This window comes from Doryrhamphus excisus, chromosome 5, assembly GCF_030265055.1.
Source record: "Doryrhamphus excisus isolate RoL2022-K1 chromosome 5, RoL_Dexc_1.0, whole genome shotgun sequence".
NCBI classification, from domain to species: Eukaryota; Metazoa; Chordata; class Actinopteri; order Syngnathiformes; family Syngnathidae; genus Doryrhamphus; species Doryrhamphus excisus.
Genome location: NC_080470.1, coordinates 13,974,540 through 13,991,738, shown reverse-complemented (window position 1 = coordinate 13,991,738; position 17,199 = coordinate 13,974,540). Strand labels below are relative to the sequence as shown.

General features: G+C 43.5%; 2 protein-coding genes across 2 annotated transcripts; one reads left to right on the top strand and one right to left on the bottom strand.

Moving 5' to 3' along the window:
- Positions 1–485: 485 nt before the first annotated feature.
- On the bottom strand, positions 486–2,288 carry cks2 (CDC28 protein kinase regulatory subunit 2). The gene is made up of 3 exons (XM_058073385.1): positions 2,081–2,288; positions 1,767–1,894; positions 486–1,008 (listed from the first exon to the last, which is right to left on the bottom strand). Exons 1-3 carry the CDS (start codon positions 2,137–2,139, stop codon positions 965–967), a joined length of 231 nt encoding a protein of 76 aa, XP_057929368.1. The 5' UTR covers positions 2,140–2,288; the 3' UTR covers positions 486–964.
- An 11,684-nt stretch (positions 2,289–13,972) lies between these two features.
- On the top strand, positions 13,973–16,994 carry cimap1d (CIMAP1 family member D). Its single transcript, XM_058073510.1, has 4 exons — positions 13,973–14,117; positions 14,372–14,482; positions 16,179–16,292; positions 16,361–16,994. The coding sequence occupies exons 1-4, from the start codon at positions 14,060–14,062 to the stop codon at positions 16,846–16,848; spliced, it is 771 nt and encodes a 256-aa protein (XP_057929493.1). The 5' UTR covers positions 13,973–14,059; the 3' UTR covers positions 16,849–16,994.
- Positions 16,995–17,199: the final 205 nt, after the last annotated feature.

Below are 17,199 nucleotides of genomic sequence, written 5' to 3'. Positions count from 1 at the left end.
CATCTATTTTATGATTCTGTCCTCTTTCTCTTTTTGCATTCCGATATTGTAAATCACCCCTCTGCTTCGATATCTCAAGGGTTATAAATAACTTCAATTAATTATTTTATAGAAATTATTTGTTGTGTATTTCAAAATACATCAATTGTCATCTTTATTCTACAATACTGATTTTTCAAATTGACCAGACATACATTTTTTTCGCGTGTCAAGTACTCAATTTAGTGATTTAGCTGGTGTAGCAAATGTAAGCCACTAGAGGGAGACATAACCCACTAATCAAAACTTTGTGTCGTTTCATTTGTCGTCTGTTCAAACGTCGGTTTCAAAACATCAATCTAAAAGATGACAATATAAACATATTGCATTTTAGCAGCAATTTTAGGGGACATTTTATCCGTTGAGCTGTGCAGCAGTTTGTCAGCTGTAACTGAACTGTTACTGCACGCCCACTTCACCATATGGAGACGATTAACCGTTACTCTCTTCAAGCACGTTTCATGCAACAATGCATTTTTATTCAGGGTCAAGTAAAAAAAAAAATATTTACAAAGACCAAAAAAAAAAAAGGTATGGACAAAACATTTTTCATGTTAAAACTGTACAACTGAAGCTTCACATCCTTCCACGCCAGGGGTGTCCAAACTTTTTTGGCCTATATAAGAATCAAAGGACATGAGTGGGGTACTTTGATACATTTTGTACATCCAGTATGCTTAAAAGCACTACAATGTAAGTCAATGTACATCTGAGCTAAACATATCTTAAGAACAAATTGTTTTTTTTATAATATACCTCGGGCAATCAAACGGACACCCCCGACCAACAGCCATCACACTTTCTCTGCAAATGAAAGGAACTTGAAAGAGCAAACAATAACCCTATGAGACATAAATAAAATGGTGTATACAGTAGACGTTGGCGAGAAAGGTCTCCAACGATAGAAAACAGGAGGCGTTCCAGATTAATCCTTGGCCAGGGGTCTTCTAAAGAGCAGGATGTGGGGCTCTGTGGAAGAAACACAATCGGTCATGACTGCTGTTTGTGAGGCATGACATTGGCTTGCTGTATACATAAAGTTTTATCATCACTGCACGAATAAGTGGTTGCCAAGCCCCACCCATTCTGCCTTTCAACCAACCACTCAAATTAATTTGGTGGCCATTTAGCCAAATAAGTTAGAGATTGTTTCATAGCGGGGCATGTTGCTGTGTGAGAAATTTCAAGTCTGTGCAACTTGTGAACTGTCACCCCTGACACCACGAGTGCCGGTAATCGCCCGCCCCCCAAAAAAATCTCAATTCATTGACATTTTTGTCAAAAATCAGGCGGCAGTTTGGGAGCCGAGAGTTGGATACCACAAGTGGGCGTGGTCATGTATACAGGGGACAGCGATACCGCCGAGTTTGAGTAAAATTCAGACTGGTATCGGCGATACTGAGACAATTCCTTGTGCTAATTCACCTAATGTCTGTTCAAATTTAAAAAAGTTATTTAATAAATTATTCATTTACAGCATTCAATATTACAAATTATCCTGATTTACATTATAGCCAATTAATATACAACTGAAAAGGGCGTACAAATTGTATTTTGAACAATACAAATAAAGCATTTCAATGATAAATCTTTAAAAACTTGATTGACAGGACACACAGACATGACCTGCAATGACTATCGATATTTTCATTTGAGTGCCGATTTTGGAGCCTAAAGAGCTGGTATCGACGGCAGAGTCGATCTAACGTGTGCTTCCGGTTCCTCACCCGGTTTGTGGATCATGTAGTGGATCCACCCTTGGCTCTGCTGGACGCCGAGGCCCCGCCATTCGTCTTCGGACATCAGGTGAGTTGGAGGTACTAGCTTGGACAGCTGCTTCGGTAGCACCACATGCCTTTGAGGAGGGGGAAACACAACTTTATTTACAAAGGACACGCCGTTTGCGTACCAACAAAACAACTATTATTTATTTCAGAACAAAGGCAACAGGTGAAAATGACATTTTGTCGACGGAGGTAGCCGAGAAACGTTAAAAATGAGTCGCTGCTACGACGCGGCCAGTTAGCTTAGCAGCCATTACCTGTACTCGAAGGCGTCGTCGTTGTACTTGTCAGAGTAGTAAATCTCCTTCTTGGACATTTTATTTGCGGTAAAATGTCGAGTAAAAGTCGCTGTTTTGAACAAGATAAGTTGTGCTCGGAGGACGAGAGCGATGCTGACAGACTGCTGTCGAATGTCCGAATGAGGAGTTCCGCGTCTGATGATTCAAACGAGCAACGGCGCCGCGCTTTCTCCTGATTGGTGCAAAAAGTAGTACACCATCAAAGACAGGATGTTCTAGCCAATCAGAAGAGTCGAATAACTTTAAGGACGCATTGGGTTCTTCCTTGGCGGTTTGACTCTGTAGAGCTGCACGACCGCCACCTGCTGGTTGATTACGTAGATGCACCTTGAAACGTAAACATCTACATCTACTGTGCAATATTTTCGAAAGAAACAATATGTTTAGATTTTATATTATACGTCCTTATTTTTTATTTATTTATTTATTTATTTATTTTTTGTCCCGTCCAGCCATTGGGGCAGATAGTATTGTTGATCTAAATGCCCTTACATGCTAGACAGATTTGCTCTGTGTCAGGAAAGGTGTTGGCTACAACTTCCCTGTACCATGAAATTTTATTTGCCGTTATTTGATGTTTTTGTTATGCCATTTGGGGCGACTGGACCGGAGCAAGAAGAAGAATAGAAAAGAAGAAGAGAGAAGAGAAAGGTGGGGGGGGGGGGGGGGGGGCAGTAGAGGGAGAGACAAAAACAGCAGCAACAAGAATTCCCAAAACAACAATAGTGACAAACAGAACAGTTAAATGTCAATGATGGCTAAGGGTCACACTGGAGATGATATCAGTGAAATGAAACAGTCCAACTTACCAGTAGCAATAGTAACGATGAAGACATGACCCATGATAGTAAACACAATTGCAACCATACAGTTACAGTAATTAAAATCTCACTGCTTGACATCATTATTACTGTAATAATAGCATACAGTGGGGCAAAAAAGTATTTAGTCAGCCACCAATTGTGCAAGTTCTCCCACTTAAAAAGATGAGAGAGGCCTGTAATTTTCATCATAGGTACGCTTCAACTATGAGAGACAAAATGAGAAAAAAAAATCCAGATAATCACATTGTTTGATTTTTAAAGAATTTATTTGCAAATCATGGTGGAAAATAAGTATTTGGTCACCTACAAACAAGCAAGATTTGTGGCTCTCACAGACCTGTAAGTTCTTCTTTAAGAAGCTCCTCTGTCCTCCACTCGTTACCTGTATTGATGGCACCTGTTTGAACTGGTTATCAGTATAAAAGACACCTGTCCACAACCTCAGACAGTCACACTCCAAACTCCACTATGGCCAAGACCAAAGAGCTGTCAAAGGACATCAGAAACAAAATTGTAGACCTGCACCAGGCTGGGAAGACTGAATCTGCAATAGTTAAGCAGCTTGGTGTGAAGAAATCAACTGTGGGAGCAATTGTGAGAAAATGGAAGACCTACAAGACCACCGATAATCTCCCTCGATCTGGGGCTCCACGCAAGATCTCACCCCGTGGGGTCAAAATGATAACAAGAACGGTGAGCAAAAATCCCAGAACCACACGGGGGGACCTAGTGAAAGACCTGCAGAGAGCTGGGACCATATTAACGAAGGCTACCATAAGTAACACACTCCGCCGCCAGGGACTCAAATCCTGCAGTGCCAGACGTGTCCCCCTGCTGAAGCCAGTACATGTCCAAGCCCGTCTGAAGTTTGCTAGAGAGCATTTGGATGATCCAGAAGAGGATTGGGAGAATGTAATATGGTCAGATGAAACCAAAATAGAACTTTTTGGTATCAACTCAACTCGTCGTGTTTGGAGGAGAAAGAATGCTGAGTTGCATCCAAACAACACCACACCTACTGTGAAGCATGGGGGTGGAAACATCATGCTCTGGGGCTGTTTTTCTGCAAAGGGACCAGGACAACTGATCCGTGTAAATGGGAGAATGAATGGGGCCATGTATCGTGAGATTCTGAATGAAAACCTTCTTCCATCAGCAAGGGCACTGAAGATGAAACGTGGCTGGGTCTTTCAGCATGACAACGATCCCAAACACACCGCCCGGGCAACGAAGGAGTGGCTTCATAAGAAGCATTTCAAGGTCCTGGAGTGGCCTAGCCAGTCTCCAGATCTCAACCCCATAGAAAATCTTTGGAGGGAGTTGAAAATCCGTGTTGCCCAGCGACAGCCCCTAAACATCACTGCTCTAGAGGCGATCTGCATGGAGGAATGGGCCAAAATACCTACAACAGTGTGTGAAAATCTTGTGAAGAGTTACAGAAAACGTTTGATCTCTGTCATTGCCAACAAAGGGTATATCACAAAGTATTGAGATGAACTTTTGTTTTTGACCAAATACTTATTTTCCACCATGATTTGCAAATAAATTCTTTAAAAATCAAACAATATGATTATCTGGATTTTTTTTTCTCATTTTGTCTCTCATAGTTGAAGCGTACCTATGATGAAAATTACAGGCCTCTCTCATCTTTTTAAGTGGGAGAACTTGCACAATTGGTGGCTGACTAAATACTTTTTTGCCCCACTGTACCAATACTATATAAACATCAGGGATAAGATAGTAGATTGTATAGAGAAGCACCCATGTGCTGTGAGTGCCCATATGGAGGTGTGTTGTGTATGTGAATGCGAGTGTGTGAATGTGTAATTGTCACTGAGAATGACAAAAGGAGAGAGACTGCCTTCTACCACCCAGCAAACCCCGCCCCGCGCAGCCAGGTCAAGCCACCACCGCCAGAGATCCTCCGGCCCCGTGGGTGTGGGCAAAGCCAGGGCCGACTCCCCAAGACCCGCCCCCGAAGCTACTCCCCGAAGAGACCAGCAAGAGGCCATGGAGGAGCAATCCCAACCGGCAACAGGGCGCCAGCAGGCCGGAGGAGAGCCGCACCCCCGAGACCAGCGGGAGACCATACCCCACTAGGACAGAAGGGCATCGAAGGCCACACACCCGTGGGCACAGGGGCGCCCCCGCCAGCCGGAAGGGAGCCCGTCCACGGCCGGAGGCACCGCCTCCCGCCCCCCACACACCCCCAGGAAGCAGAACCAGGCCCGCCCCAGGTAACCCCAGGCCCGACCACTGACATAGGACCGCCCCGGCCAGGACAGAAGAGGCCCGGGCACACTGCCCCATGGAGGACCGGGCGGTTGAGATGGAACGCCCTACGCCAGACCCCCGCAGAGCCCCCCCCCCGTATATCTACATGGCCATATACCCACATACACACCCACACATATACATATATATATATATATATAATTATAATAAAACTAATCATTATTTATCTAAGTATTTAAAACAATAAATACATAAAATAAACTCAGACACATGCACACCCCATCCACTCAATACACACACATGCTGTGGACGTCCCCGGGTGGGGAGTCCGGGGCATCACAGGGCGGGGGACCCAGGGGTCCCAGACCCACAACCAGGCCCCGAGCCCAGGGAGGTACGGACCGCCAAGGCATAGCACCCCCAGACTCCCCTCGACCACGGCATCAGGGCTACGGCAGTGTGGCAGACAAAGGAGCGGGCGAGGGGAGGAGGCCCGCACATGAGCAAGCGGAGGGGGCGAGCAGGCGAGTGGTGAGGCGCTCCACTGCGCCGGCCGACATCCGCCGGGCAGCTCACCCCCGTGAGGGAGAGCCATAGCTCCAAGTCACGGGGAGGCCAAGCACCAGAGCCGAGGAGTTAAGACCAGCGCAAGGCCACCGACGGACCCCACCATCCACCGGGAGGGCCAGCCCCCCCCCCCCCCCCCCCCCCCGCCCCCAGAACCAGCAGCGCTCCGCCCACGTACCGGAGAACCATCCCCGACGAGCCCTAAGGCAAGACTGGGGATGGGCAAAGACAGGGACAGCGATGCGGCAGAGCAGAGGACCAGTGGCAGCAGACACCCAAACGCCCGAAAGAGCACCGCCCCCCCAGCAGGCCCCACCCCGAGGAGCATGCTCCCCATCCCCACACGCCACCCAGGCCCCCGTCCCCACGAGCAGGATCAGGTCCCCTCCCAACACACAGCCCGGTCCCCGCAGCAGCCACCACAGCGCAACAACCCCAAGCCACCACCGTAGACTTCAGGCCACCAGCAGTGTGGACCCCACTGCCTGGAGGCCGGTGAACGCCCCCCCAAGGGCACGTTGGCGCCCGCGACCCAGGACAGATCCAGGGAGGTAGCGCCAACCATGACACCAGGGCAAGCCCCGGCGTCAGCTGGTTCCAGCGGGACCCCCAGGAAGGCCAGGCAGACCAGACCAAAATATCCTGCAGCCCAGGGCACCCCGAGCGAGCCGCCAAGCCCCAGCAGCCAGCGGGCCAATCGCGGGGGTAGGCAGTAGGCTCTCCGGTCCAGCCCGCTACACCTGTGTGTGTGAAGATGGTATTGTGCCATTGTGTGAACCGGGCAAGCCAGCCGCCCGGAGCAAGCCCTGGGCCACAGGACCAACCACGAGCCCCACCCAGCCCATCGTGGCGGCCAGTCCGGCCTGCCAGCTCCCCCCCGGAGGGCCCCACCAGAGATTGAGCCAGCTACGCCACCCCCGGACCACCAGGAGCCGCGGACAAACCACACGCCCCGAGGCAGCTCCTACAACCACCAGAACAGCAGGAACCGCGCCCCGGCAACACATCCGTCACCATGGCAGCCCAGGGAGTGACACCACAGAGACCGCAGGAGAACCGGGACCCGCACGGGGAAGAGCCCAACCCCGCCCCCCGGGCTCGTGAGCCAAGAGTGCCAGGGCGGGACAGAGACACACACACCAGGTAGCAGAGCCCACCAGGCAGACGACACTCCAACAGCCGCAAAAAGTGAATGCCCCCCCAGTCCCACCCTCCACCACAGCCACCCACGGACCCGCCAAGTAGGACACCCCGGAGGCGGGAAGACCGCCACCAGACCGGAGACAGAAGGGGCCAACCAGACACCGGCAAATAGCAGGGGCCGCCCGTGAGCCACCGGCCAGCCCCACCCCCCAACCCTTGGTCGAGGCCCCCCCACGACCCAGAGCCCACCACCCCGCCCCCCAAGCAAGCCCCCCGCTAATCCCGGCCCGCGCCGCGCAGAGCACCACCCCCACCGCTATCCGCCCCGCTACCCACGCACCCACAGCCAGCCCCCCCACCCGCCCGCCCCACATCCACCACAACCCAGCCATCCCCCTACCGAAGGGAGAGAAGCAGGTAATGCCCCACCCCAGCACCGCACCTCCCCACCCAGAGCCCAAGCTGCACAAACGAGACCCCCCCTCCCGTATGAGCTTACCAGGCGCCCCACCCGGGGCCATACACCTACCATACACAAAAATTAAAATTGAGAATAAAAATAATAAATAAAAAATAAAAATAAAGTAAAGTAATTGATAGTAATAATAATAATCATAATAATAATAGTAATAATAATAATAATAATAATAATAATAATAATAATAACAATAATAATAACAATAATAGTAATAATAATAATAATAATAGTAATAATATTTATTGATAGTTATGTATGTATAATAATGATACTACTATTGATACTTAATATATAATAATTTATATAAAATATATTTTCTAATAATTTAGATCTTTTAGCTATTTTAGATATGATAATAATAGATATATACATGCATACCTACACACACACATATATAGCCATATACATACCTAAGGGGGAAGGCTCTGCAAGGGCAGCGGGGTATAACCACCCGTGCCCACACCAAGGGCAGGGCCAAAGCCTCCCATGCCCACACCCCACGGTCCCACACAATAGCCAGGCCAGAGCACCCAGGGCAAACCCGGCCCAACCCCAGGGGAGAGGGAGGCCGCGGAGGAACCAGCGCCACCGGACGCACACAGGCCCCCCCCAGCAGCAGCAGGCGCCCACCACCCACAGGATGCGGCTCCCCGTCTACCCACCACCCCGAGGGACGGCCTGCACCACCCCCGGGACGACCACCACCACCCCCACCCACGCCCCATCCCCAGATCCGGACAGCCCCCCACCAACCCCCACCAGAACCTCCAGGGGGTCAGCCCAGCAGGAAGGGACAGAGATACACGGCACCCACCCGCTCACCCCCCAGACGCCAGGGCAACCCGGCGACCAAGACCATGCCCCAAACCAGAGGAACGAGACCGCCAGGGGCAGAGACAGGCACACTTAGCCCTTCGAGAATTACATTAAGAGATTAATTTAAGAGATTAATTATTGGAGCCCATATAGATTGAAATTCTGACAGTTGTTCTTTGGATTCAGCAGACATTCTCTCAATTGCTATATGATCTAACAGAAGATTTTTGTAAAAGGCTATGTTCAGTTTTTTTTGGGATTTCCAATTGATAAGAATGGTTTTCTTGGCAATGCTTAACGCTGTGATGAGGAGTTGTGTGTGATTTGTTTCTACGTTGACTGTAGAAAGATCACCCAACAAGCATAATACAGGTGAGGAAGGAATAGAGGTCCCAAGTGCCAAAGAAAGGTCCTCGCACACTGCTTGCCAGAAATTACTAATGGGGGCACATGCCCACATGGAGTGTAAATAATCATCTACTACATGATCTGGGCAGTATACACAGATGTTGGAGTCGGTTAGACCCATTTTAAACATTCTCTGCCCTGTGTAGTGTACTCTATGAATGGTTTTGAACTGAACCAACTGTAGGTTGGGATTTTTGATTAAACGGAACGAATTAAGGCATATTTGCTTCCAGAACTCAGGGTCACAGCTTGTAGATAAATCTAGGTTCCATTTGGAGACTGGAACCCCAACGGTGTTGTCACACTTTGACAAAAGAATGTACAACTTGGATAATGTTTGGGGAGCGGATACGTTTAAGAATTTGTCAATGGTGGGATAGCTTTCCCAAGATATGTTACGAAACCTAGCTCTAATTATGGATTTAATTTGTGAGTATTCAAGAAATGTATTCTGGCTTAACCCATACTGTGTAACAAGGTAAGTGAATGACACAAACTTTCCCCCCCTTATGATATTTTCCAAGCAACTTATTCCTTTGTCATGCCATGTTGTAAAATCCAATGTTTTTTTTTAAGCAATATATCAGGGTTATTCCAGATCGGAGTGTACTGGCAATTATTATTATTATTACACTATTATACGTCCTTAAATGCTGTTTTACCTTTGGCAATTTAGTAAAACATATGTTTTTAAGGAATTATACAGTTTAAATGTACCAAAAAGCCAATTTTATCCAATGACTAAATCTTGGAAATATGGAAAACAAAGTCATCAAATAAATGTAAACATTAGTCAATGACAACACAAAGAAATCCAGAGCTACATGGCCCTTGTTGAAAACATAACTGAGATGAATTGAGCTCTACCAGTGTGAAAAAGGCTATGACGCCATTTCTAGAGCTTTGGGACTCCACACTGTAAATAATTGCTGTATATTTACAGCAGGATTTCACCATTATTATGGTGTTTAAAAAAATGTTGAATGTTGAAAATGTTAATACTAAAGACAATCTGTTAAATTACACCCCATTTACTGTTTTTTAACAGAACTGTCATGTATTTCTTAAAAAAAAACAGCACTTTACCATGAAATCATCTTAACTAACTGTATCATACAGTATTTTTTGCATTCTGGGAAGTGCATCAACTGAGCTGCAAATGTGAAGCAAGATACTCGCCTTTCCTGATCCATCTCCATCTTACTAATTATTTGGTGAGGAGCAATTTTATTTGATTTAGCAGCTAGCTAAATTTTCCAAGATGATAACTAAGTTAATGTGTGTTGACACCTGCATGTTGCCAATGAATTCAGCTATCATAAATTGAAGCTTTATGATAGCCTCGTGTAAACATTTTACAGTCTATGGATGTAAGTCACTTCAACAGTTGAATCAGACGAACATTATATATAAGACTATAATATAATATATATAAGACTACAGTGCATGCAAATTGTTGCGTGTCAGTTGAGATTCAAATGCAAGATTATTATCAAAGGCAAGATCATTTTCAAGGTAAGTATTGGATCACAAATGAAGTACTGAAGATTTGCTTTGCCGTAACCGTGATTGTTTCTCCACCTTGCATTGTGCATCATCTCAATTTACTGTTCATTTTTATTTAGATTGATTATTGGGACATATTGTATGTGAGGGGATTCAGGCCACGTTCATGACGGGGCTTATTGACTTATTTTCCACCTTCTACACCTTTAAACTCCAGTACCAAGAAGGTTCACCCAGAGGTTAGGGGTGGGCAAACCTTTTGACTAGCGGGCCGCATTGTTTATGTAAATTACTTTTATTTTTTACACATAACAGTCCACCAATTATTGTATCTGCGAAAGTGTCATGCAATCTGCTATATGTGCGCTTTGAGATCGTTTATTTGATGTAAAGTGCATTTTTATTTTTATTTTTATTTTTATTTTTATTTTTATTTTTATTTTTATTTTTATTTTTATTTTTATTTTTATTTTTATTTTTATTTTTATTTTTATTTTTATTTTTATTTTTATTTTTATTTTTATTTTTATTTTTATTTTTATTTTTATTTTTATTTTTATTTATTTGTTTCATTTTCATTTTCATTTCAAAGGTTGTATGTTGAGTTTAAATGGAAAGAACGGAGGGGCCATATTCACATTTTTATTTTTATTTTTATTTTTATTTTTATTTTTATTTTTATTTTTATTTTTATTTTTATTTTTATTTTTATTTTTATTTTTATTTTTATTTTTATTTTTATTTTTATTTTTATTTTTATTTTTATTTTTATTTTTATTTTTATTTTTATTTTTATTTTTATTTTTATTTTTATTTATTTGTTTCATTTTCATTTTCATTTCAAAGGTTGTATGTTGAGTTTAAATGGAAAGAACGGAGGGGCCATATTCACACACTTGGCAGGCCGGATGTGGCCCCCGGGCCGTAGTTTGCCCACCACTGGGTTAGATACTTAAATTCATAGAACCTGAATTTTTCTTATGTTTTCGATCCTACATCTATACATTCTCTGCCTTCATTGTGTTATTAATCTGATTGGCTTCAACAACTTTATTTTTATAAATTGAATAAACACAATCATTTTTCAGGAGTTTCACTGGAATAAACCCGGAGAGAGGCACCAAGACTGTACATGGCAAAGTTGTATCCAAGAAAACGGGCAACCCACGCGTGTCCGCTCTTTGACAGGAGACTTTGACTGGGACTTCATTTGAGATGGTGAGATGACGCAATCCCATTCATGAATTTGTCAAAACACCAGTTTGTCTCAATCTTCTAATTGTCTCTGCCTCTTCCTCTCAGTGTTACTGACTCTTTTTCCTTCATCTCTATCCTTTACATAGTCGTCTCAACCCCTCTTTTCTTCGCTCTCTCTGATATTTTTATTTTATTTTTATTTTTTATTTAAGAAATGTGTTGGGTTTTTTTTATTAACTGATATGCCTTAAGGCTGGGTAATACAGTAGTCTGAACCCCTCTTTTCTTCTCTCTCTCTCTCTGATATTTTTATTTTATTTTTTATTTTATTTTTTATTTTAAAAATGTGTTATTTTATTTTTATTTTTTTTATTAACTGATATGCCTTAAGGCTGGGTAATACAGTAGTCAGAACCCCTGTTTTCTTCTCTCTCTTTGATATTTTTATTTAATTTTTTATTAAAAAAATGTGTTATTTTATTTTTATTTTTTTTATTAACTGATATGCCTTAAGGCTGGGTAATACAGTAGTCAGAACCCCTCTTTTCTTCTCTCTCTTTCTCTCTGATATTTTTATTTTATTTTTTTTTATTAAAAATGTGTTATTTTTTTTATTTTTTTTATTAACTGAATATGCCTTAAGGCTGGGTAATACAGTAGTCTGAACCCCTCTTTTCTTCTTTCTCTCAGATATTTTTATTTTATTTTATTTTTTCTTATTTTTTTTATTTAAAAATGTGTTTTTTAAATGTTTTATTATTTTTTTTTATTAACTGATATTTTTAAGGCTGGGTAGTCTGAACCCCTCTTTTCTTCTCTCTCTCTGATATTTTAATTTTATTGTTTAATTTTATTTTTTATTAAACAAATTTGTTTTTTTTAATGTTTTTTATCTTTTATTAACTGATATGCCGTAAGGCTGGGTAATACAGTAGTCTGAACCCCTCTTTTCTTCTCTCTCTCTCTGATATTTTTATTTTATTTTTTAATTTTAAAAATGTGTTTTTTTATTTTTATTTTTATTTTTTATTAACTGATATGCCTTAAGGTTGGGTAATACAGTAGTTTGAACCCCTCTTTATTCTCTCTCTCTCTGATATTTTTATTTTTTATTTTATTTTAAAAATGTGTTTATTTATTATTTATTTTTTATGAACTGATATGCCTTAAGGCTGGGTAATATAGTATGTTCAATACAGCATAAAGTGGATCAAATCAATATGTTTTACTCCAAGTGCTTTTACTTATTACACTATTTTCGTTTCATTTCTCTGTCTCTGTGTTTTGTCAGCAGTTGTTTAAAACTCATTTGTTCTGCATGTTTTCAAGTGCAATAAGAAGCTATGTAGTTTTTTTCTCTTACACTGTGATCACAGATTGAAAAATCAATGATTATCTTCTTCATTCACAAAGGACATTTTATGATGCTTTGCCTTCTGTTTATGCAGCCAGGTTCAAACAGTCATTTTGTCAAACCTATTAATATGTTTTTCTTAACAACGGTGCCTTTAATTGTATGTAATCATATGACTGTTTATGTCTGAACTGATTACATTTTTCAAAATAGTTTATTAAAATGTATAAATAATACAACTAAATAGTCATTTGATTGTAAAATACTGTGAAAGTAATTTTAAAACAGTTCATACTGTAGTTTTCATGAACAGTACAAAACCGTACATTTCAGTGATGGTAAAAAGATGTTAATTTTGCAGTAACATAATAGCAACCTGCTGCCAGATGTTTACCTTTTTTCTACAGGAACATTTCTAACAGTGCAGCCAACCACAGTGAGAGCCATTATCCACAAATGACCAAAACATGGAGCAGTGGTGAACCTTCCCAGGAGATGCGAACCAACCAAAATTCCCTCAAGAGCGCAGCCACGACTCATCCGAGAGGTCACAAAAGACCCCACAACAACATCCAAAGAATTGCAGGCCTCACTTGTCTCACTTAAGGTCAGTGTTCACGACTCCACCATCAGAAAAGTAGAAGTAAGGCTTTGCTGCAGCTGGAGATGACGATTTCCTGTCTGCAATGTACTTCCGTACAAAACAGTTGAGTGGCTCCTCAACATTATCCAGAGCAAAAAAGGCGTGTGTACGTACGTTACGCTAGCCGTGTGTAGCATCCATGCGTCACGACAGAACAGCGTTTAGGGTTACCTAAGCGCCAGCATCCAGGAGAGAGTTGCAGCCTGTTAAACATTCATGCTTCTTTTCTTCCTATGTCACTCATGGAGACTAGTCCTTGACCCCACTGTGTGGGTCCATGGGGGGAGGGGGGGCAAAAGACAAAAGAATGATTTTTAGTAGCCTGGAGTTGAAATATGATTTTTTTCTAAGTTAAAAAAACAAAATAAAGTTGTCATTTTGGGGAAATTAAGTTGGGAAGGCAATCTAATCATCATATTACCAGAAGAAACATTATAAATTATAAATATCATAAGAAAAGCCAGCAAAAACCCCCACCTGCAGGAGGAACATATATATACAGTACATGCTAAGTAAAGATGAAAGCGGGCTGTGATATGAGTACTCGCCATAGGAGGCATGTAACCCCAGGATGGCTGCTGAGTGACATTACAAGGGGAGAAAGTGAAAGGGGGGGGGGGGGGGTCAGGCTATAAGATTACAGCAGTGTTTGTGAACAGCACTATGCCTTCCCCCGGTGAGGTGGGGAGGGAGCACAGACGGAGGGTCATAGGTTTATCTTTGCGGTTAGCATCTTTGTGGTGTTCATCTTTGGCTCATTGACTCCATGCTTCCTGCTCCCCCCATGGAGAAACACTACCCGGCCATTGCAGGCAAAGAGAAAGGTCAGTTGGAGCCATCTGAAGCGTTCTCACACGGACACAATTTATTTGGCTACCCAGAGTGTACGCTAGATGGCGCCGTTAACACCTCGTCGTACCAGAAGAAAAACTCCCTGGAAGGCTCGGCATACAACTTTAGACGCTTTTTCTGGCGGGAGGGTGCGGTTGGTGGAGAAGAGCTTTGGGGAGCACCTGTCAATCATGGATGATTCTCCACGTGGAAGGACCGTACTACCTTTGTGTCCGTGTGCTTCCAGGACCCGGACCGGGCCGATACGGGCTTCCTCCCACCATCGGCTTCGTCGGCCACGACTTCACCAAACAGACCAGCCCCGCCTACTCCTTCCACGCCAGGATGAGCGACAACCGTAACCATGACTACTTCCTTCCTTCCTTCCTTCCTTGCTTCCTTCCTTGCTTCCTTCCTTCCTTGCTTCCTTCCTTCCTTGCTTCCTTCCTTCCTTGCTTGCTTCCCTGCTTGCTTGCTTCCCTGCTTGCTTTCTTCCTTGCTTCCTTCCTTCCTTGCTTGCTTCCCTGCTTGCTTGCTTCCCTGCTTGCTTTCTTCCTTGCTTGCTTGCTTGCTTGCTTGCTTCCTTGCTTCCTTGCTTGCTTTCTTCCTTGCTTGCTTCCTTCCTTGCTTGCTTTCTCCCTTCCTTGATTTCTTCCTTCCTTGCTTCCTTGCTTGCTTCCTTGCTTGCTTCTTTCCTTGCTTCCTTGCTTCATTCTTTCCTTCCTTCCTTCCTTCCTTCCTTCCTTCCTTCCTTCCTTCCTTCCTTCCTTCCTACCTTCCTTGCTTACTTCCTTGCTTCCTTGCTTGCTTCCTTGCTTCCTTCCTTCCTTCCTTGCTTCCTTCTTTCCTTGCTTCCTTCCTTCCTTCTCTCCTTGCTTACTTCTTTCCTTGCTTCCTTCCTTCCTTCCTTCCTTGCTTACTTCCTTCCTTCCTTCCTTCTTTGCTTCCTTCGTTCCTTCGTTCCTTCTTTCCTTCTTTCCTTCTTTCCTTCCTTCCTTCTTTCCTTCTTTCCTTCCACTTTATTTTTTATACATTTAATACCTTTTTTCTTTATTAATATTTATAATTTATTTATGACTCTCTCTTTTCTGGAAAATTTCTGACTATTCTCAGAATTGTACCACTTTCCTGATGATTTTTTTCTAGTAAATTCATTTTATTCTTATAACACATAAACAATTTTATTCTCGTTCATGTGCACCTTCTTTTTACAACTTTATTCCTTTTTTTCTCATTGATTTGCCACTTTATCCTTTTAAAGTATGACTTTTTCTTCTCATACATTTTTACTGAATTATTGTACTGAATATTGTTCCGTGAAATATCAGGGAAAAAGAAAAAAAAAAGACCACCATCATGAGAAACAAATGGAGTTACTTATATTTTATTTTTAATTAATTAATTTATTTAATTCTGTAAAAAAAAACAGCTGTAATTGTTGGAGAATAAATAGTAAATACTGAGAGAAAAAAAGCTTAATGTTATGAGAATAAAGGGGTAGTATCATAAGGAAAAATTATATTATTAAAGGATCAATCAGGTGACCTGATGCGTTGGTTGCTGACCACGTGACCCAGGCTGGAGGACAAGGGTGAACGGGAAGGTGTCATGTACAAATGTCACCGCTAGATGGAGCTCCTATTGTATGCAAACAATTCCACTTCATTTAAGGTGGATTTTATCAAGTCATAATATTATGAGAATAAAGCCATAATATTTTTGCTAATAAGGCCATAATATAATCGTTATAAAGTCATAGTATTAGGGGAATAAAGCCATGATCGTATTACTAATAAAGCCATAATATAATCAGAATAGTCCCATAATATTATGGGAATAAGGCCATACTATTATTGCTAATAAATATGATTATATATATTAAATATATTATTGCTAATGTTGGGAATAATCCAAATACTACTACTAAAATAGTGGTGTATTTGATGTGAATAAGCTTTGATGTCAGTGTGCCGTGTATCAGTGGTGGTCCAGATGTATCTGTGGCGGTCCCCACTGGACTGAAGGAGCTGCGGTGTGTGTCCTTTGTTGTGCAGTGTATTGTGTAGACTGCAGTCCGGGGCCCCGTTACCGCGTGGACGCCAAGGTGACTCGCTTAGGACGGGATGGTACACCTGCCTACTCCATCCTGGGCAGAGCCAGAGCCCCCAGTAAGATGAGATCCTTGGCTCTGTTCCGCAGAGAGAGAGAGAAAGTGGTTTTTGTGTTCCCCCCACAGAGGAGGTCTTCCAGACACCCGGCCCTGGCTCGTACAGCCCCGAAAAAGCCCCGCCTTGCAACCTCCAGCGTCGCCCCCCATCCTACACCATGGGCGCCCGCACAAACTACCGCACGGTGGACTCGGTGCCCGCTGCCAACAAGTACAGCCTCCCCCCCCTGATGGGTTCTCACATTCCCAACAAGACCGCCAGCGCCAGCTACTCCATGTCGGCCGCTTTCAGCAAGGGGGGGCCCTCCGTGGACCTGGCCAAGACCCCGGGTCCTTGCCGATACAACAGCACGGACCCCAGCGTTTATCTCCCGCGACCGCCCGCCTTTTCCATGCTGGGCCGACACGGTTTACCCAGAGACGCCACCGTGAGACCTGGACCCGGCGCTTATCATCCGGAAAGAGTTACGGCTCACAAAGCCCGGGCCCCCGCCTTCTCCATGGGAGTTCGACACTCAGAGTTTGTCACCCCGCTCATTGTCACCCTTTCTGACTGAACTTGCTGGACACAACATTAGGTACCCCTGGTGCCCTACCTCTCCATAGTCCAGAGGGTCTAGATCAGTGGTCTCAAACTTGCGGCCCGCGGGCCAAATGCGGCCCGCAGGATGCTAGTTTGAGGCCCCCGCCTTAATAGTTTGATATGGATGCCGTATGGTTTCATGTACCCAGAAATGACAGCTTAAAGCTAAAAGCTAAAGCCCAAGTAAATTGAGTTTGAGACCCCTGGTCTAGATGCTTCATCATGTTGAAAAGCATATTTAGATATTGTAAATTGGTTTTCTATGTCATATATAGTTTATTGTTTCTGATTATGTCTACTCTATTGGGTAATAGAAGTGTAAGTG

Coding starts and splice junctions, on each gene's coding strand:
- cks2 (XM_058073385.1), bottom strand. CDS start 2,139: ATGTCCAAGAAGGAGATTTACTACTCTGACAAGTACAACGACGACGCC. Junction 1,895..2,080: donor GACGACGCCTTCGAGTACAG/GTAATGGCTGCT, acceptor CCCTCCTCAAAG/GCATGTGGTGCTACCGAAGC. Junction 1,009..1,766: donor CTACATGATCCACAAACCGG/GTGAGGAACCGG, acceptor TTTCTTCCACAG/AGCCCCACATCCTGCTCTTT.
- cimap1d (XM_058073510.1), top strand. CDS start 14,060: ATGCTTCCTGCTCCCCCCATGGAGAAACACTACCCGGCCATTGCAGGC. Junction 14,118..14,371: donor CATTGCAGGCAAAGAGAAAG/GTCAGTTGGAGC, acceptor GTGTGCTTCCAG/GACCCGGACCGGGCCGATAC. Junction 14,483..16,178: donor CGCCAGGATGAGCGACAACC/GTAACCATGACT, acceptor TTTGTTGTGCAG/TGTATTGTGTAGACTGCAGT.